The sequence below is a fragment of the Oncorhynchus keta genome, chromosome 5, assembly GCF_023373465.1.
Source record: "Oncorhynchus keta strain PuntledgeMale-10-30-2019 chromosome 5, Oket_V2, whole genome shotgun sequence".
Taxonomy (NCBI): Eukaryota; Metazoa; Chordata; class Actinopteri; order Salmoniformes; family Salmonidae; genus Oncorhynchus; species Oncorhynchus keta.
Genome location: NC_068425.1, coordinates 1,211,229 through 1,232,236, shown reverse-complemented (window position 1 = coordinate 1,232,236; position 21,008 = coordinate 1,211,229). Strand labels below are relative to the sequence as shown.

General features: G+C 43.5%; 1 protein-coding gene across 3 annotated transcripts in view; it reads right to left on the bottom strand.

The window, feature by feature from the left end:
- The window catches only part of cramp1 (cramped chromatin regulator homolog 1), a 48,480-nt gene extending 27,541 nt beyond the window's left edge, over positions 1 to 20,939 (bottom strand). Inside the window, exons 1-8 of one of the 3 annotated variants that reach the window (XM_052518346.1) lie at positions 20,822 to 20,939; positions 18,780 to 19,150; positions 16,459 to 16,664; positions 3,682 to 3,835; positions 3,296 to 3,379; positions 2,919 to 2,967; positions 1,013 to 1,098; positions 651 to 774 (exon numbers count right to left, since the gene is read on the bottom strand). In XM_052518346.1, coding sequence (XP_052374306.1) covers positions 651 to 774; positions 1,013 to 1,098; positions 2,919 to 2,967; positions 3,296 to 3,379; positions 3,682 to 3,835; positions 16,459 to 16,664; positions 18,780 to 19,149 — 1,073 coding nt within the window. In that variant the 5' untranslated portion in view covers position 19,150; positions 20,822 to 20,939. Of the gene's footprint in view, positions 1 to 650; positions 775 to 1,012; positions 1,099 to 2,918; positions 2,968 to 3,295; positions 3,380 to 3,681; positions 3,836 to 16,458; positions 16,665 to 18,779; positions 19,151 to 19,522; positions 19,719 to 20,821 lie in introns of those variants that run through there. The other 2 variants (XM_035770590.2, XM_035770589.2) reach the window with 2 other exon arrangements.
- Between the last annotated feature and the right edge of the window lie 69 nt (positions 20,940 to 21,008).

Here is a 21,008-nt window from a genome sequence, read left to right as displayed (position 1 = left end):
CAAAAAAACTAAGCAGAGTTCATGCCTTTCATGCTAATTTTTCCCAAATTATTAGACGCGTCATGCAACCTTAGAATGTATTAAAAATCAAAACAGATAGCAAGACTTTCTTTCTTAACAGTGCAACACAACAGCTGCATGTACACACCCTCATATCGTTTGGAGAAAATATCCTTTTGATTTTATTTAGCTACGTTAAGCTGTACTCTTCATACTATAAAACAAAACAACGCCATGAATTTCATCCGTATGTTTCTTCAACGTTAAGTGTTGATCAATCCAAATGCACAGACATTTATAGGCGGGAACCCGATCTATGGGCAAAACACTCAATGAATAAATATGTAGTCCATCTGAAAGAATTAGAGAACATGCATTTAGCCCGCATTATGTACAAGTTTTAAACCAACCAGTGCTTGTTGTAAGGCAACAAAGTCAGATTGCAGCTCAACATCTACAGTTGGGGCAATAGCATGCATAACAGTATCGTCTACATACAGATTAATACACTTTTCAACAGTTTTATTTATATAAATATTAAAAGAGAACTGGTCTCAATACTGCCCCTGCAGTACACCTTTCGTATACAGGAAGTTATCACAAAAAAAATAATTCAGAAATGATAGTCTTTATAGTTAGTTGACACTGACCTGAGGCGGGGATTATGGGCAAGACTCTGAACACGGGCCCAGGAGTGGTTGCTACGCGGCTGCAGCTCCACGGCAACCTTCAGAGGTAGACGCACAGGCTTCTGGTCTTCTTCATCACTCACTCCTAGAGAGTGAGTGAGAGGGAGGTGTAAAGGAAAGAGGGATACAATTTGTAAGATGATCAGCATCATTACCACCACCACTTACCCTCCCCTACTCATCCGCCCCCTTCCCGAGTATTGCCATGGAAATCCATCTCCTCCTGCCCACATGCATGACTCAACGTCCCCATTCATACACTTCCGCGCTCTCCCTGCTGTGTGAGTGTCTGTCAATGTGTGTTTGTGCGTGTGTATACTCACCATCTGGGTCACATAGCCTCTTGAGCGCACGGCACATGGGAGCTTTGATGCGTAGGTTCCTGCCTTTAGAACGCACCGTGGTGGCCCTTGGAGAATAGAGCAGAAACATGAGATAAACACAAACTACAACAAAAATGACAATGACAAAATATCAACCATCTACACTGAACAAAAACTCAACATGTAAAGTGTTGATAATCCATCCACCTGACAGGTGTGAAATATCAAGAAGCTGATTAAACAGCATGATCATTACACATGTGCACCTTGTGCTGGGGGCAATAAAAAGCCTCTCTAAAATGTCCAGTTTAGTCACAACAAAATGCCACAGGTGTCTCAAGTTGAGGGAGTGTGCAATTGGCATGCTGACTGCAGGAATGTCCACGAGAGCGGTTGCCAGAAATGTTAATGTTCATTTCTTTACCATAAGCTACCTCCGTCATTAGCTAATTTAACAGTAAGGAAATCAGTTCATTTAAATAAATAAATTAGGCCCTAATCTATAGTTTTTACATGACTGGGCATGGGCGCAGCCATTGGTGGGCCTGTGATGGCATAGGCCCACCCAATTTGAGCCAGGCCCAGCCAATCAGAATTTGTATTTTTTATTTTCACAAGAGGCCTTTATTACAGACAAAAATACTCCTCAATTTCATCAGCTGTCCTGTTGGTAGGTCTCAGATGATCACGCAAGTGAAGAAGCAGGATGTGGAGGATCTGGGCTGTCCCGATTACATGTCGTCTGCAGTTGTGAGGCCAGTTGGACATACTGCCAAATTCAATAAAACGAAGTCAGAGGCAGCTTATGGTAGAGAAATGAACATTCAATTCTCTGCCAACAGCTCTGGTGGACATTCCTGCAAGCTCACTCAACTTCAGACATCTGTGGCATTGTGTTGTGTGACAAATCTGCACATCTTTAGTGGCCTTTTCTTGACCCCAGCACAAGGTGCACCTGTGTAATGATCATGTTTAATCAGCTACTTGATATGCCACACCTATCAGGTGGATGGATTATCTTGGCAAAGGAGAAATGCTGACTAACAGGGAGGGAAACAACTTTACGCACAAAATTGAGAAATACGTATTTTTTTGTATATGGAACATTTCTGGGATCTTTTATTTCAGCCCATGAAACCAACGCATTACATTTTGTGTTTATATTTTTGTTCAGTATATCGCCACACCGGACAGTTTATTACCTACACCACCCTGTTCACGAAAATGGCTCGATGCTACAGACAGTGAGTCACGTGGCCGTGGTTTGCTATATAAACCCGGCAGACAGGCATCAAGTTACTGTTTGAACATTAGAATGGGCAAAGCGAGTGACATAAGCGACTGAGCGTGGTATAATCGTCTGTGCCAGGCATGCCGGATCCAGTATCTCAGAAACGGCAGCCCTCATGGGCTTTTCATACAAGACTGTTTCCAGGGTTTCCCGAGAATCGTGGGACAAAAAAACATTGACAGTGCCAGTCCCGATTCACGATTATTGTTGCGTCATGCTGATGGCACAGGAAGAATTGGGCGTAAGCAGCATGAGTCCATGGACCCATTCTTCCTGGTGTCAACAATACAGATTGGTGGCGGCAATGTACCGCCGTCCAATTTGCAGCAACTGTGCGATGCCATCGCATCAAAATGGACCAACATCGCGGTGGAACGTTTCCGACTTGTAAAACTAATGCCCTGAAGAATTCAAGCTGTTCTAAAGGCAAAGGGGGTAACGACGAGGTACTAGATGGGTGTACATAAAAAACAGGTGTATATATTGGTTAATTTCAAATGTGTCAACTATTTATAAACAAATCAACTACTTTTAACCCTAAAGTCTTGGAGAAAAGAGGTGGTATATTTCTAAAAGCTGTGGTTACATTGTTATCATTTTTGGTCTCAGTCTTACCCCTGTTGGATGAGCTCGTTAAGCTTGGCCACGTTCTTATCGTCCATCACTATGAACAACAACAGAGTTAGAAAAGCCAGTACCTCCTTGATCTTGCTTTGTGAAGACAACACAAACATTAACATATCTAAAAATTTCCTCCAACAGGAGTTCGAAAAGCTAGCCATCTTTGGACAAGATTAACACAGACATAGTAACATCATGACCTTCGCCACACTTAACTGTCCCTCATGACCCCGGCCCTGTCCAGCTAAACAATTAAAATCAGCTCCATTGTGGCCAACCAGCCCCAGAAACAGAGCCAGACTGAGGCCAATGTCAAACACACCATCCAAGACAAGACAGATACACACACACACACACCCTGCTTGACTTACATCCTCCAACCTTCTTCCTGAGTTCAGCATAGCAGATGAGACCATACAGCTCCTGAGAAGACTTCTTCAGCACACGGGAGTACACTGTGGGACAGGAGGAACTGGGCATGTTATGGGATAAAAGTGAAAAGAAAAACAACTGCAGCACACCAGTGATCTTGGGTGGCTTTTTATGAAGACCAGTTGGCATTCGCAAATTAAACTTTGCAAACAGGTCGCAGGCAAAGTTTCACACTGATTTTGAAGGTCAATGTTTTAGTCAACAAACCGAAACACGGGCATAAAAAGAGAAAATAAGACTGTGTAAACAAGCAAGAGGTGAGTGGAGAGTTCTATTTGAAAAATAACGAGAGAAGAGAGCGAAACAGAGAGACAAGCTAGCTTACCGTTGGCGAAGTCGATGTGCTTGGAGATCTTGTGCCAGGTGCGGTAGTAGAAGTGTCGGACTTGCTCTTTGTTCTTCACCATGCTGGCTGGCTTCCCCTTCTTCTTATGCTTCAAAGCTATGTTCGTCTGGATCGCCTCAAAGTCCTTCCCATGCTACAGAGAGCGAGAGAGAAAGACCGACACTATTAGAGATATGGAAGTTGTGTTGGAGTAGGGGGCACTCTTCCCTCTGGTCTATGGGAGAACACAGGACATAGAGTGCAGTCTCGGTGGTCATTAAAAACCCCATGGCACTTTCTGTAAGAGCAGGGGTGTTAACCCTGGTGTCCTGGCTAAATTCCCAACCTGGCCCCTTTCAAATCATGGCCACCTAAATTTCCAAATGGCATACAACACTCCTAACCTTTCCACCATAATAACTGATTTATGGTGAGTGTTCTGGCATAAAATGTTTGCAGTGCTACATGTGTGGTGGAACAGGTGTTTCCCCCCTTATAATGATAAGCACTGAGCACCTACTGTAGGTGGAAAGTTGCAATCAAAATGCAATCAATTATTATTAGTGGGGCTTGCAAAGAAAGAGTCCCCACTTTAAATCTCCAACAAACTTCGACTTATAAGGCTTGCGACAGCAGCAACACTAGATATTGTAAGAATTATTTTGGACTTACAGGTTTATTTATTTTTATACAAAGCTAATCCTCTTACACGGTTTACGCTAGAAACGCTGTTCAAACTTTAAAATGTGTAGACTAGTCTGGAATAGTTTGAGCTATTTTTAAAATACTAAACTGCCATTTTTTTGTCCTCCATCCACGTACAGGAATTTCTCAGCATTCTGAAGGTTCCATTGTGATAGTCACTCCAAACATCACATTCTATTCACTGTAAACAATGTAACTCGACACAAAAATCAGCAACTTTGGCCACTTTCCCAACAACTAAGACAAAAGGCATCCTCTCCTCTGCTATTCTAATCTTAAAATCAAAATAGAATTATCTGCTACCGATCAAACTTAGCTGTTTAAAGGGAAACCTCTGGATTTTGGCAATGAGGCACTTTATATTCTTCTCCAGAGTCAGATGAACTTGTGGATACCATATGTATGTCTCTGCGTGCAGTTTGACTTTAGGGATTGCATTTTGCCTGCATGTCATGGAACTTCTGAAAGTACAGACCCATCCTGCAAAGGAGCAACGAACACTGAAAGGAGGTTTCTATAAATCTCCCACTCTTTGCCCTGCGTCCACTCCGGATGCAAACCCTCACAACTGGCCTTCAAACGAGTTACAACTCTGTCCACACGCATTGGTACAACACTCTTGGCTCTCCTCTACCAGTCACTGTTGCCACATCAAAGTGAATGCACAAACTGCATTTTGAATGCCTTCAGGGACCAGCACCTTCAGATTAGCATAGAAAAATCCCCATTAAAATCAGTAGGTTTAAGGAAGATACATTTTTTTTGCATTGGATGTCTCACACATCTGTGATGAAAGGTAAGAGCGGTGTTCGTCAGACCATGAGACATCCCAAATACCGGTCTTCTCACAAAATAGTCCGCAGCGTCCTAACGGTTATGACCCCGCTATGGAAAGACGACTCTCGAACACGTAAATGTTGGTTATTTTGCTCTAGGAAGCCCACAGGCCTCACAAGAAAAGAATGAAGGTCCACCGGTACAAGTTGAATATTTAAAAAAATGAATGGCAGTACAGTACCAGTCAAAAAGTTTACATACCTACTCATTCAAGGGTTTTTATTCGTACCATTTTCTACAATGTAGAATAGTGAAAAAATCTAAACTATGAAATAACACATTGAATCATGTATTATCCCAAAAAATGGTACAAATCAAAATATAATTTTAAAGATTCTTCAAAGTAGCCACCATCTCCCATGATTACAGCTTTGCATTCTCTCAACCAGCTTCATGAGGTAGTCACCTGGAATGCATTTCAAACAACAGGTGTGCCTTGTTAAAAGTTTATTCTTAATGTGTTTGATCAGTTGTGTTGTGACGTGGTAGGGGTGGTTTTCAGAAGACAGCCATATTTCGTAAAAGACCAAGTCCATATTATGGCAAGAACAGCTCAAATAAGCAAAGAGAAATGACAGTGCATCATTGCTTTGAAAGTTTCTTCAAGTGCAGTTGCAAAAACCATCAAGTGCCATGAGGAAACAGCATCATGTTGTGGGGGTACTTTGCTGCAGGAAGGGCTGGTGCACTTCACAAAATAGATGGCATCATGTGGGAGGAAAAATATGTGGATATATTGAAGCAACATCTCAAGACATCAGTCAGGAAGTTAAAGCTTGGTCGCAAGTGGGTCTTCAAAATGGACAACGACCTCAAGCATACTTCCAAAGTTGTGGCAAAATGGCTTAAGGACAATAAAGTCAAGGTATTGGAGCGCCCATCACAAAGCCCTGACCTCAATCCTATAGAAGATCTGTGGGCAGAACTGAAAAAGCATGTGCGAGCAAGGCCAACAAACCTGACACAGTTACAACAGCTCTGTCAGGAGGAATGGGCCAAAATTCAAAAAGGAAGGGAAGCTTGAAGCGTTTGACCCAATTTAAACAATTTAAAAGGCAATGCTACAAAATACTAATTGAGTGTATGTAAACTTCTGACCCACTGGGAATGTGATGAAAGAAATTAAAGCATTCTCTAGTATTATTCTGACATTTCACATTATTAAAATAAAGTGGTGATCCTAACTGACCTAAAAACAGGGATTTTTACTAGGATTAAATGTCAGGAATTGTGAAAAACTGAGTTAATGTATTTGGCTCAGGTGTATATAAACTTGCAACTTCGACTGTAGGTCTATAACAGTTCGGGTCTAAGGTATCTCCCCCTTTGAAGTGGGGGATGACAGCGGCAGCGTTCTAATCTTTAGGGATCTCAGATGACACGAAAGTGGTTGAACAGGGTAGTAACAGGGGTTGCGGCTGATAATCTTAGAGAGGGTCCAGATTGTCTAGCCCAGCTGATTTGTAGGGATCCAGATTTTACAGCTCTTTCAGAACATCAGCTGTTTGGATTTGGGTGAAGGAGAAGCAGGGGGATATTTGTAGATTTAAAAAAGGCAATTACAGAGTTTCCTATCCTCAGTGCAGTGGGCAGCTGGGAGGAGGTGCTCTTATTCTCCATGGCCTTTTCAGTGTCCCAAAACCTCTTGGAATTGGTGCTACAGGAAGCAAAATTCTGTTTGAAAAAGCTAGCCTTTGCTTTCTTAACTGACTGAGTATATTGGTTCCTGACTTCCCTGAAGAGTTGCATATCGCGGGGGCTATTTGATGCTAATGCAGAAGGCCACAGGATGTTTTTGTGCTGGTCAAGGGTAGTCATGTCTGAGGTGAACCAAGGGCTATATCGGTTCTTAATTCTACATTTTTTAATGGGTCATGCTCATTTAAGATGGAGAGGAAAGCTCTTTTGAAGAGCAACCAGGCATCCTCTACTGACGAGATGAGGTCAATATCCTTCCAGGAAACCCGGGCCAGATCGGTTAGAAAGGCCTGCTCGCTGAAGTGTTTTAGGCAGCGTTTGACAGTGATGAGGGGTGGTCGTTTGACCGCGGACCCATTACGCACCCAGGCAATGAGGCAGTGATCGCCGAGATCCTGGTTCAAGACAGTAGAGGTGTATTTAGAGGGCAAGGAGGTCAGGATGATATCTGAGGGTGCCCATGGTTACGGATATAGGGTTGCACCTGGTAGGTTCCTTGATAATTTGTGTGAGACTGAGGGCATCCGTCTTAGATTATAATACGGCTGAGGTGTTAAGCATGTCCCAGTTTAGGTCACCTAACAGTACTTACTCTGAAGATTGAATTGATCACCCCCAATCTCATATGGTGTCCAGGGCACAGCTGGGGGCTGAAGGGGGTCTATAGCAAGCAGCAACGGTGATAGACTTGTTTCTGTTAAGGTGGATTTTTGTTGTTTGGATTGTTTGGGCACAGACATGGATAGTATGACATTACTCTGCAGGCTCTCTCTACAAGTGATTGCAACTCCACCCACTTTGGCAGTTCCATCCTGTCGGAAAATGTTATAGTTAGAAATTTCAGGATTTTTGGTGGCCTTCCTAAGCCAGGATTCAGACACGGCTAGGACATCCGGGTTGGCGGAGTGTGCTAAAACAATGAATAAAACGGACTTAGGGAGGAGGCTTCTGATGTTAACATGCATGAAACCAATGCTTTTACAGTTACAGAAGTCAACAAATTAGAGAGCCTGGGGACACACAGGGCCTGAGTTAACCTCTACATCAGAGGAGGAACAGAGGAGGAGTAGGATAAGAGTACCGCTAAAGGTTCAAAGAACTGGTCGTCTAGTGTTTTCAGAACAGAGAGTAAAAGGGGGCAAGGTATCTGGGCACGGAAGGATAGATTCAAGGCGTAATGTACAGACAAGGGTATGGTAGGGTGTGAGTACAGTGGAGGCAAGCCTAGGCATTGAGAGACTATGAGAGGTTGTGTCTCTAGAAGCACCATTTAAGCCAGGTGTGGTCACCGCATGTGTGGGAGGTAGAACAACAGGGCTAGCTAAGGCATATTGAGCAGGGCTGTAGGCTCTACAGTGAAATAAGACAAAGACAACTAACCAAAACCGCAATAGACGAGGCATATTGACATTAGGGAGAGGCATGTGTTGCCAAGTAATCATAGGGTGATTCAGACCACTAGCAGGCCGGGGCTAGCAGATTGGCCTCGGGGAAGTCGCAACGGGGGAGCCTGTTGAAACCCCCTTGGACGTTAACGTCAGCAGACCAGTCGTGATGGATCGGCGGGGCTCTTTGTCGGTAATTGAAGCCCAGGGATTATCTGATGGATTTCTTCAGCTAGCCGGGAGATGGGCCTAGCTCGAGGCAAACTCCAGGCTAACTGGTGCTTGTGTTGGGACAGACACGTAAGGTGTAGCCACTCGGCTAGCAGCTAGCTAACAGACGATCCAGAGTAAAGGTTCAGAGCTTGCGGTAGGAATCCGGAGATACTGTGGAGAAAAGCAGTCTGAAATTCTCTGGGTTGATATCGCGCTGTGCAGGAGTTGATCGGGCTGAAGCTGGAAAATGTCAGAGTTAACGGTGATGACCGTTAGGAGTGGCTAACTGACTACTAGCTAGTTAGCTGGCTAGCTTCTGACGGGGGTTATGGTTCTTAAGTATAAAAAGAAATTGCAGATCCATACCACATTGGGTGAGGCGGGTTGCAGGAGTGTATGTTCAGTCCGTAGATGTAAAAATTAGATGGTTTCTTTCTTTAAAAATATATACAATAGATACAAGGACAAGACAATCAAAACATCCCACTGCTACGCCATCTTGGAAGAGGTAGGCCATGACAGAAGTAGAACAGGAAATGTAAAAACAAATAGTGCAAGTCTGTGTATTATAACTGTTAGACTAATGGCACATCACAGTTGAAGTTGTTGTCTTACAAGTTAGAAGCAAGAAAGACAAGTCTGTCTACGGTCTCTGGCTTTAAAGCTACCCTATGGCAGGTCACCATGTTGCCACCTGTGCTAAAAACACACTCTGAGGGGGAGCTGGTAGCAGGAATGCACAGGTAGCGCATTGCCAGGTGGCTGACTTGGGGAAAGTTTTTGGGGTGGATCTTCCACCAGTCCAGTGGATTGGTTTCAAGGTCAGCATCAAGAGAAAGTAGCAGCTGAGCTCCTTTTCTACCAGCTGGATTTCAGTAAGACCTGTGGTGGTGGAGCATGACTTCTTGAAAAAAACTGCCCAGTGACTTTCTCTTTTTAGCTGGCAGTTGTGGTGAAGGAGCAGCAACATCTCCCTGTGCTGGGCTTGGGATTTCATGTCCCTCATTGACCATCAGAGACAGCTCTTGCTTTAATGTGGCCCACCTTCTCCTCTTAGAGGTAATGTGTTTAAAACCGAGGGTCGACCAACGAGGCCATGTCCAGGAGGTCATCATATTTCTCATTCAGAGGCCATGACTATCGTTTTGATGATTTGGGTGAGCTCTGTTTCGCCATCATCAGGTTTCATGACCTCTGTATTGAACAGGTGTAGTATTGGCTTCAGGTAAGAACCACTGGCCTGACTCAGTCTGTTTCATCAGACCAGAGGACATTTCTCCAAAGAGTTAGATCTTTGTCCCCATGTGCAGTTGCAAACCGTAGTCTGGCTTTTTAATGGTGGTTTTGGAGCAGTGGCTTCTCCCTTGCTGAGCAGTCGATATAGGACCTGTTTTACTGTGGATATAGATACCTCTGTACCCATTTCCTCAAGCATCTTCACAAGGTCCTTTGCTGTTCTGGGATTGATTTGCACTTTTCACACCCAAGTACGTTCATCTCTAGGAGACAGAACACGTCTCTTTCCTGGGCGGTATGACGGCTGTGTAGTCCCATGGTGTTTACACTTGCGTGCTGTTGTTTGTACAGATGAACGTGGTACCTTGTAAATTGCTCCCAAGGATGAACCAGACTTGTGGAGGTCTGCAATTGTTTTTCTGAGGTCTTGGCTGATTTCTTTTGATTTTCCCATGATGTCAAGCAAAGAGGCACTGTGTTTGAAGGTAGGCCTTGAAATACATCCACAGGTCCACCTTCGATTGACTCAAATTATGTCAATTAGCATATCAGAAGCTTCTAAAGCCATGACATCATATTCTGGAATTTTCCAAGGAGTTTAAAAGGCACAGTCAACTCAGTGTACGTAAACTTCTGACCCATTGGAATTATGATACAGAGACGAGTTTTAATGACTCCAACCTAAGTGTATGTAATCTTCCGACTTCAACTGTATATCTGGGAGCTAAGCGCCAGTCTTCTTGTCACTGGACAAGGCCTGTGAAATGTCTTTCTGCTGCTCCAGTACTCTTTGCACCATCTTTTGACGTGATCCCCACCTGGTAGGCGACTGTCACCAACTTATGCAGGGGTAGGTTGTGTTCTTTTTGAGCAACTGCCAGGTCTCTCTTCTTTTTCCATGAATAGGAAAAGGCACCTAAAATTTTTTATCAAAATATTTAACATAAATCAGTTGATGGAAAAAGGGGGGGAAAATATAAAAAAAATACAATTAAAATAAAAAAAAACACATTTAGTTTCATCTACCCAATTACATAAATAATCCCCAATTAACAAGGTTACTTACCAATGGCCAAGTGCAGATGATGTCCAAAACATTGCAGTCGGGTCCATTTGTGGATTTGAGCATCCTTCACCACGTTCGCACCTCTATCTGTTGTAATACAGACTGGTCTGTCTTAACTGAATCCCCAGGAGGCGAGAGCTTCAATGAGCCCCTCTGCTATAGCTTTACCCGTGTGGTCATCGGGAAAGTATGATGTTTGAAGGCATTTCTTTTAAAGACTCCACTCTTTGTCACTCTTTGGACAGTGAGGCTAATAAGGCTCTGCAACTAGACCACAGTAGTAGCAAAATACGTAAAAATCTGTCTTGAGCGGTCCCTCAATTGTTTCCCTGCACTCGGTGTGGAGTTTAGGCAGAGAAATGTTTGCTGTCAGGGAACATATACCTGGGGTTAATTAAATTGATAAGCCTCTTGAAACCTTCCTTTTCGATTGTGCTAAATGGTAGCATGTCCTTAGCAATACAATGCATAATAATAGCCTTTGTGATGTCTTTGTGTCTTTTCGATGTTTGCTCGTAGGGCATAAACGCTGTCAGTCAGTGTTGGCTGCTTCGGGCAAACACCCCTAGATTGGCTGGTGCTTGAGGGCCGTTTATCAATACCGTGACGCAAACCCAAACTTTTTTGCATGTTCTAAAGAGTGATTTTGCTTCAGATGGTGAAGAAGGTTTGTCATATTACCAGACTTGGTAGCCACCTGTCTATGGCACAATTTGCACCGAACATTGCTCTGCTCTTTATCGGACTTCAAAAAGCCAAACCACATCCAAATAACTGAAACAGTTTAACCCTTTTTAATCAATAATTTCTTCTTTGGAAGCTGCTCCTTCTCCATGGTTATCACTGCCACTGTTTCCGCCTACATCACTCATTTTTCGTGGTTAATAATAGCTACTCCATCACAAGGTGCAAAGAGGTTTTTAGTGGCGTATACCTCTACACGTGCACATTGTCACTTCTCCCCATGCTCCTGCTGCGTCACAGAATTTTTATTTTTGAGAGAGCACATCTTCTTTCCAATGGAACTTATAGGGAGAAAAATGTATCTAGCTCCTAGTACGCAATTACTATGGCTTCCACTGGGTGTCAATAGTCTTTGTTAAAGGTTTCAGGCTCGTTTCTTTTGCTGTGCTGTAAAGGCTACTGTAAATCGGACAGTGCAGTTATATTAAAACTTCTTGTGACTCTCAAATCCGGATCCGAGAGCGTAATCATCGCCTGACACGAATTAGCATAACGCAACGGACATTAATCTTCCTAGAAAATATTCCTATTCATGAAAATCACAAGTGAAATATATTGGAACACAGCTTATCCTTTTGTTAATCACCCAGTCATCTCAGATTTTAAAAATATGATTTACAGCCAACGCTAGACAAGCATGTGTGTAAGTTTATCATAGACTAGCATAGCATTATGCTAGCAGCAGGCAACCTTGTCACAGAAATCAGAAAAGCAATCAAATTAAATAGTTTACCTTTGATGAACTTCGGGTGTTTTAACTCACGAGACTCCCAGGTAGATAGCCAAAGTTCATTTTTTCCCCCAAAATATTATTTTTGTAGGCGAAACAGCTCCGTCTGTTCTTCACGTTTGGCTGAGAAATTGCAGTCACCACAACGGCCAAAAATATTCCAAATTAGCTCCATAATATCGACAGAAACATGGCAAACGTTGTTTAGAATCCATCCTTAAGGTGTTTTTCTAATATCTATTTGATAATATATCTGTCGGGACAACTCGTTTTTCTCTAGGACCGATTGGAGCTACCTCTGTATTTTACGCAAAAATCTCTCTCGGAGCCACCATGTGACCACCCACGCAATGTGGCCGCCTACGGCTATTCTTCAACAGAAATGCGTAAAACTACGTCACAACGCTGTAGACACCTTGGGGAATACGTAGAAAGCGTAAGCCCGTTGATGGTACATTCACAGCCAAATAGAGAGTCATTGGAACGCAGCGCTTTCAAAACCTGGGGCACTTCCGGATTGGATTTTTCTCAGGCTTTCACTGGCAACATCAGTTCTGTTATACTCACAGACCATATCTTTACAGTTTTGGAAACGTTAGTGTTTTCTATCGAAAGCTGTCAATTATATGCATCTTTTCCTGACAAAATATCCCGTTTAAACGTTTTTCTATCCAAAAATGAAAATACTGCCCCCTAGTACCAACAGGTTAACAATAATTTAAGCTTTTAACTGATATAAGACATTTGAATATATATAAATGTTTACTATCCATCATTTTTACGATTATTTATTCGGATTGCACGCCATCCAGTTTCACTGGAAGTTGTCCCGCTAGCGGAACGCCGAGCCCAAAGTTAAATGGCAAAAGTAATGGATTAAATATACACTGCTCAAAAAAATAAAGGGAACACTAAAATAAAACATCATAGATCTGAATGAATGAAATATTATTAAATACTTTTTTCTTTACATAGTTGAATGTGCTGACAACAAAATCACATAAAAATGATCAATGGAAATCAAATGTATCAACCCATGGACGTCTGGATTTGGAGTCACACTCAATTAAAGTGGAAAACCACACTACAGGCTGATCCAACTTTGATGTAATGTCCTTAAAACAAGTAAAAATTAGGCTCAGTAGTGTGTGGCCTCCACGTGCCTGTATGGCCTCCCTACAACACCTGGGCATGCTCCTGATGAGGTGGCGGATGGTCTCCTGAGGGATCTCCTCTCAGACCTGGACTAAAGCATCCGCCAACTCCTCAACAGTCTGTGGTGCAACGTGGCGTTGGTGGATGGAGCGAGACATGTCCCAGATGTGCTCAATTGGATTCAGGTCTGGGGAACGGGCGGGCCAGTCCATAGCATCAATGCCTTCCTCTTGCAGGAACTTGCTGACACACTCCAGCCACATGAGGTCTAGCATTGTCCTGCATTAGGAGGAACCCAGGGCCAACCGCACCAGCATATGGTCTCACATGGGGTCTGAGGATCTCATCTCGGTACCTAATGGCAGTCAGGCTACCTCTGGCGAACACATGGAGGGCTGTGCGGCCCCCCAAAGAAATGCCACCCCACACCATGACTGACCCACCACCAAACTGGTCATGCTGGAGGATGTTGCAGGCAGCAGAACGTTCTCCACGGCGTCTGCAGACTGTCACATGTGCTCAGTGTGAACCTGCTTTCGTCTGAAGAGCACAGGGCACCAGTGGCGAATTTACCAATCTTGGTGTTCTCTGGCAAATGCCAAAAGTCCTGCACAGTGTTGGGCTGTAAGCACAACCCCCACCTGTGGACGTCGGGCCCTCATACCACCTTCATGGAGTCCGTTTCTGGCCGTTTGAGCAGACACATACACATTTGTGGCCTGCTGGAGGTCATTTTGCAGGGCTCTGGCAGTGCTCCTCCTTGCACAAAGGCGAAGGTAGCGGTCCTGCTGCTGGGTTGTTGACCACCTACGGCCTCCTCCACGTCTCCTGATGGCGCCTCCGTGCTCCGAACACTACGCTGACAGACACAGCAAACCTTCTTGCCACAGCTCGCATTGATGTGTCATCCTGGATGAGCTGCACTACCTGAGCCACTTGTGTGGGTTGTAGACTCAGTCTCATGCTACCACTAGGTGAAAGCACCGCCAGCATTCAAAAGTGACCAAAACATCAGCCAGGAAGCATAGGAACTGAGAAGTGGTCTGTGGTCCCCACCTGCAGAACCACTCCTTTATTGGGGGTGTCTTGCTAATTGCCTATAATTTCCACCTGTTGTCTATTCCATTTGCACAACAGCATGTGAAATTTATTGTCAATCAGTGTTGCTTCCTAAGTGGACAATTTGATTTCACAGAAGTGTGATTGACTTGGAGTTACATTGTGTTGTTTAAGTGTTCCCTTTATTTTTTTGAGCAGTGTATATATATATACACATGCAACAATATCAGTTTCCTGACCTTTCATGCATCTCTCAGAATATTCAGATACTTCAGAGCAAACATCACTTACATAATTTTTGGGGACTGTTCCATGTTGTGAATCTGTTATTCAATGCGTTTGAATGGGCAGTAAGGCCAAATAAAATGTATCAAATTATTTTAATACTTAAAAGGTGTTTTAATTCAAAATAAAATAGCAAAATGATCATTGGTATGACCTTAAAACAATTCCATATATGCTAGCAGAACCCCCACAGCATAGACTGTAACGGGTTTTAACAAACGTCTATACTTAAACAGGCACCATCAGATTTCTCTCCCCAAGTGATAGCCTAAAATGTTCTAATTCCTTATGAGTAAGTACTTCAGTTTGCATATACTGTGGTTTTCTAGTAGGAGTGCATAGTAGTCTTAGTGATGAATTACTCTATGTGATCCAATTGCCCCACACACACACCAAAGTAATAAGGTTGATATAAACTCAGTAAAAAAAAGAAAAAGATACGTCCTCTCACTGTCAACTGAGTTAATTTTCAGCAAACTTAACATGTAAATATTTGTATGAACATAAGAGTCAACAACTGCGACAAACTGAACAAGTTCCACAGACATGTGACTAAGACAAATTGATTGTGTCCCTGAACAAAGGGGGGGTCAAAATCAAAAGTAACAGTCAGTATCTGGTGTGGCTACCACATCATGCACAGAACAAGCAGTATGGCTGGTGGCATTGTCATGCTGGAGGGTCATGTTAGGATGAGCCTGCAGGAAGGGTTCCACATGAGAGAGGAGGATGTCTTCCCTGTAACGCACAGCGTTGAGATTGACTGCAATGACAACAAGCTCAGTCCCATGATGCTGTGACACACTGCCCCAGGCCATGACAGACCCTCCACCTCGATCCAGAGTATAGGCCTCGGTGTAATGCCAATTCTTTCGACGATAAACGCGAATCTGACCATCACCCCTGGTGAGACAAAACCACAACTCGTCAGTGAAGAGCACTTCTTGCCAGTCCTGTCTGGTCCAGCGACAATGGGTTTGTGCCCATAGGCGACGTTGTTGCCAGTGATGTTTGGTGAGGACCTGCCTTACAACAGGCCTACAAGCTCTCTGTCCAGCCTCTCTCAGCCTATTGCGGACAGTCTGAGCACTGATGGAGGGCATTCCTGGTGCAACTCGGGCAGTTGTTGTTGCCATCCTGTACCTGTCCCGCAGGTGTGATGTTCGGATGTACCGATCCTGTGCAGGTGTTGTTACATGTGGTCTGCTACTGCGAGGACGATCAGCTGTCCATCCTGTCTCCCTGTAGCACTCTCTTAGGTGTCTCACAGTACAGACATTGCAATTTATTGCCCTGGCCACATCTGCAGTCCTCATGCCTCCTAGCAGCATGCCCAAGGCACGTTCGTGCAGATGAGCAGGGACCCTGGGCATCTTTCTTTTGGTGTTTTTCAGAGTCAGTAGAAAGGCCTCTTTTAGTGTCCTAAGATTTCATAACTGTGAACTTAAAAGCCTACCGTCTAAGCTGTTAGTGTCTTAACGACCGTTCCAAAGACACATGTTCATTAATTGTTTATGGTTCATTGAACAAGCAAGGGAAAGGGTGTTTAAACCCTTTACAATGAAGATCTGCAAAGTTACTTGGATTTTTCAAATTATCCATTTAAGACAGGGTCCTGAAAAGTGACATTTATTGATATTTCGTACTACTCAAAGTTGACTTACCTCATAGAGCCCTTCGAAGAAGCTGTTCTTGTCCTCTGCACTCCAGGACTCCCACTGTCTCCGGGGTCTCTTTTGGCTGCCCACCGGCTCCTCCTTGACCCCGGGTCCTTGGCCTCTAGGGGCCGCCTTACCCGAGGGCCCCATAGAGCCTGACGTGGAGCCGGAGTGACCAGCTGACACTTGGTGAGAGGGACCATTCTCTGACCCTGTGTGAAAAAGGGAAAGAAGGTGAGGAAAAGTACAATTAACATAAATACAAATGCAACCAATCACATGCGCCGAATACAACAGATCCTTACCGTGAAATGCTGACTTACAAGCCCTTAACCAACAATGCCTTCAACAAAATACAATTGTTCGTCGTCTGTAGCTTATTCCTGCCCATATCATAACCCCACCATGGAGCACTCAGCAAACCGCTCACCCACATGACACCATCCACACTGTCTGCCATCTGCCAGGTAGTTGAAACAGGAATTTATCCATTTAGAGCACACTTCTCCAGCATGCCAGTGGCAATCGAATGGGAGCATTTGCCCCCTGAAGTCAGTTACGACGCCGAACTTCGGTCATGTCTAGACCCTGGTGAGAACGACGGGTATGCAAGACAAGCTTCCCTGAGATGGTTTGTGACAGTTTGTGTGCTCAGTCCCCTCCTGTACTCTCTGTTCACTTATGACTGCATGGCCAGGTATGATTCCAACACCATCATTAAGTTTGCCGATGACACAACAGCGGTAGGCCTGATCACTGACAACGATGAGACAGCCTATAGGGAGGTCAAGAGACCTGGCCGTGTTGTGCAAGGACAACAACCTCTCCCTCAACGTGATTTCAAGTTCCTTTGTGTCCACATCAACAAACTATCATGGTCCAAAACACACCAAGAGTCATGAAGAGGACACGACAAAGCCTACTACCCTCAGGAGACTGAAAAGATTTGGCATGGGTCCTCAGATCCTCAAAAGGTTATACAGCTGCACCATCGAGAGCATCACCGCCTGGTATGGCAACTGCTCGGCCTCCGACCGCAAGGCACGACAGAGGGTAGTGCGTACGGCCCAGTACATCACTGGGGCCAAGCATCCTGCAATCTAGGACCTCTATACCAGGCAGTGTTCCATGTCAGAGGAAGGCCCTAAAAATTGCCAAAGACTCCAGCCACTCCAGTCATAGATTGTTCGCTCTACTACCGCACAGCAAGCGGTACCCAAGTGCCAATTATAAGTTCTAAAGGCTTCTTAACAGCTTCTACCCCCAAACCATAAGACTACTGAACAGCTAATCAAAGGGCTACCCAGACCCCTCTTTTACGCTGTTTATTATCTATGCATAGTTACTAACACTACCAACATGTACATGTTACCTCAATTACCCGGTGCCCCAGCACATTGACTCTGTACCGGTACCTCATGTATATAGCCTCGCTTGTTATTTTATTGCTGCTGTTTAATTATTTGTGACTAAATGTTTTTTTTTTTTTTTTTACTTAACCCTTAATAAAAATAATACATCCTAAAAATTCTTAAAGCATTGTTGGTTAAGGGCTAGTAAGCATTTCACTCAAAGACCTGTTGTATTCGGCGCATGTGACAAATACAATGAGACCAATAGCTTTAAAAAAAAAACTTAGAATATCAGTTTTAGCACAAAAAGTCAGACTGAGGCCAGTGTGTCACATACAACATCATTGTCCTACAAAAACACACCACAGAGACCCTCCCCTCTTGTGGCTGAAGTGCTGGCAAAGTGAGGCAGCAGGAAAACAAGTCTGTTCCATTTGCCAGGCCTGCAACGAGGAGTGGAGCGAAGTTCCAAAAACAACACTCAAGGCTGGCTTGGAGCAACACTGGCCTTCACCTCACAATGTGCATGTCAGGGGGGACAGACAACCCAATCCTCAACGGAGTGAGCACTGCTTCTAAAAATAATATGTTGAGTCATAATTAGTACTGAGTTGAGTACTATTCCAATAACACAACATTAGCATTTAATAAAATATGAATTAATGCCGACAACTCAAAGAGTTATCCTATATGAGCTCCCTCTCATAAGCAATAATATGGGATGGCCTCCCAACTTGAATGCAGTTAATGATGGTTTCCAGGCTCCTGCCTAGAAACAATTAATGTCTCCGTTTTGTTTAGATAGTGCCAGCATAAACGCAATATCCTGCATTCTGAACACTGACCATATTCAACCATCATCAATGGATTAGCAAAAGTAGCTAAGTTCACTACCAACGGGGAGAAGAGGGATGGGGTACTCCTGTAACGCAGACAAACGTGTGACCCCCAAGCACAAACACTTTCACGGCATACCTTTCGATTTTGCCCCGCTGTGACCATTGATAGTTGGGGCGATGGAATCCTTCCGGATTCGTTTGCTCGGCGGTCGAACGCTGGATCTCAAAAAATGATGCTGGTCGTGATTCGGTGGGGTGGGTGTTGTCGAGGACGGGGGCTGTCGGCTGGAGCAAGGTCCAGATGGGTTCGATACGGAGGTGGTAAAAACCGGTGCTGAACTGGAGCAACCCGTAGTTGAAGGATTAAGAATTTCCACTTCGTCTCTCTTTGTACTACGCTCCTCGCTCCCCTGATCTCCGCTCTCCTCCTCGTCACAACCTTCAAGCTTTCTGCCCGAATTATTCGGGCCATCGACACCGATGCCATCTCTCAGCCCAACTGTCATCCTGGCAAAACACAATCAACACACATGATTGAAATTTAAAAGACATCACAACGTAAATCAACTTAAAAAAGACGACGTTCTCTTTCTCTCAACATGGCCGCCGCTGTTTGTTTCAAATCCCCTCTCACCGTCCCATCGAAACACGAAAATTGGGTCTGTGTTTTCATTTACATTTTGAAAGCCAAAATATAAATATACATTGCTCGTGTGTTTTTGTTAGTTATCTTAAACTTCTAACAGTTTACATGGTTTTATTTTTATCCGAAATTCAAATACGAGCGCCCCTGAGTTTAGCGCCCGCTGAAACGACAACGTAAAACCTTTCGATACATTCGACCTCTATTTAAAGTGCTTCTTTATCAGACAAGGTTACCCATTTTCATGCTCTTCGACAGCAGATGATGTCTTCTTTCTTTTCACCATCGAACCGACGGTTTTGGTATGCAACAGTATATAAAATTGGGCATATTCAAAGCACGAACAGGGTCTAGCCGCGACTGTCTTCTCCTCGCTCAAGCTTCGACTGAATTGAACTCTCTGCGCAGCTCAACTGTTCACTATCGGAGTACCACAATATTACTCAATTTATTGCCTTAAACAAAGTGAATATTATCGGTATATGCTGAAATATTTGACCAAAAATGTAACTATATAACACACTTTAAACGCTAAATGTAATCTGAATAATAAGCTAGCTGGTTTTAGTTTTTATTACAGCCACAAAAGAGCAGAGAACGCTCGCAGTCTCAACTTTGCTTATCACTACGTCATCATCACCAGAATTGTTTTCATCATTAAGATGTTCGACGACATTATGTTAACTGCATCAAAAAGTTGTTTCTGATATTAACTCAGCTTCAGAAAGCAACAACGGATACCTTATACATCATATTAAATCAAGTACACTTGGAGAAACTAACCACAAGCATTCGAATCAATAGAATATTATGAGTGTTCAACTACAATAATGTCATACCATACACACATAGATCGAACACTGCATTTAACGTCTCTATAATTTGCAAGTAACATATTACTTCTAACATAATGACACGCACGGACACAGGTGTTTCATCCTTTTTATGATTCACCCATCTCCAAATATTTTGAGGGCAGGAACATTACTACTGTACCTACACCTTTAAAACAACTGGCACGTCTCACATATACAATAATAAGCACCCTTAATGATTTGAAATACATTCACATTAAGGGAAACAAGACACAAACAATAATGTCGTATTACTGTCAGATGTGTTCTCTAATCATGATTGTCCAACCTAATAGTGAGCAAACTTATCAAACTAAAATTTTCCTGCAGAAGTATAACAGTAGCTAATTGATTGATTGCTTTATTTTGTGGTTGCTATCCTCACCTCAGATGATAAATCAGTAGACATAATCAGCTGTTATCTGTGTCATTTCGATAGGTACATTTTAGGAGGAGCGGGTTACACACTCCAAAAAGCAGCTGCACGGGTGCTAGCTACTAGCTAACATTAGATAGCTAAGTTTTTTGGGCCACGTTTGCTAGCGATGTGCGGCCAAAACCTAGCCAACTAACGTTACTTACTAGCAAACAAATAGTCTCAAGCACAAATTCACACGACATTATGCACAATATTGAATTCAGTTTTTGTGAGATATAGAGTTTAAGCAATTCATAAATTACCTTTTCTTGACTTTAGTGTTCACGTCTTCATAAGAAAACGTTGCAAGCTAAACTAACTCCGATTGACAGTCCCTCTCTTGCACAAGCACGCCCACTTCAACTCGAAAACAAACCTCCTGATTGGTCAGTTGAGGGAGAAAAACATATGATTGACATCCAAGAGCTCAAATTGTTGATGAGAAGCATG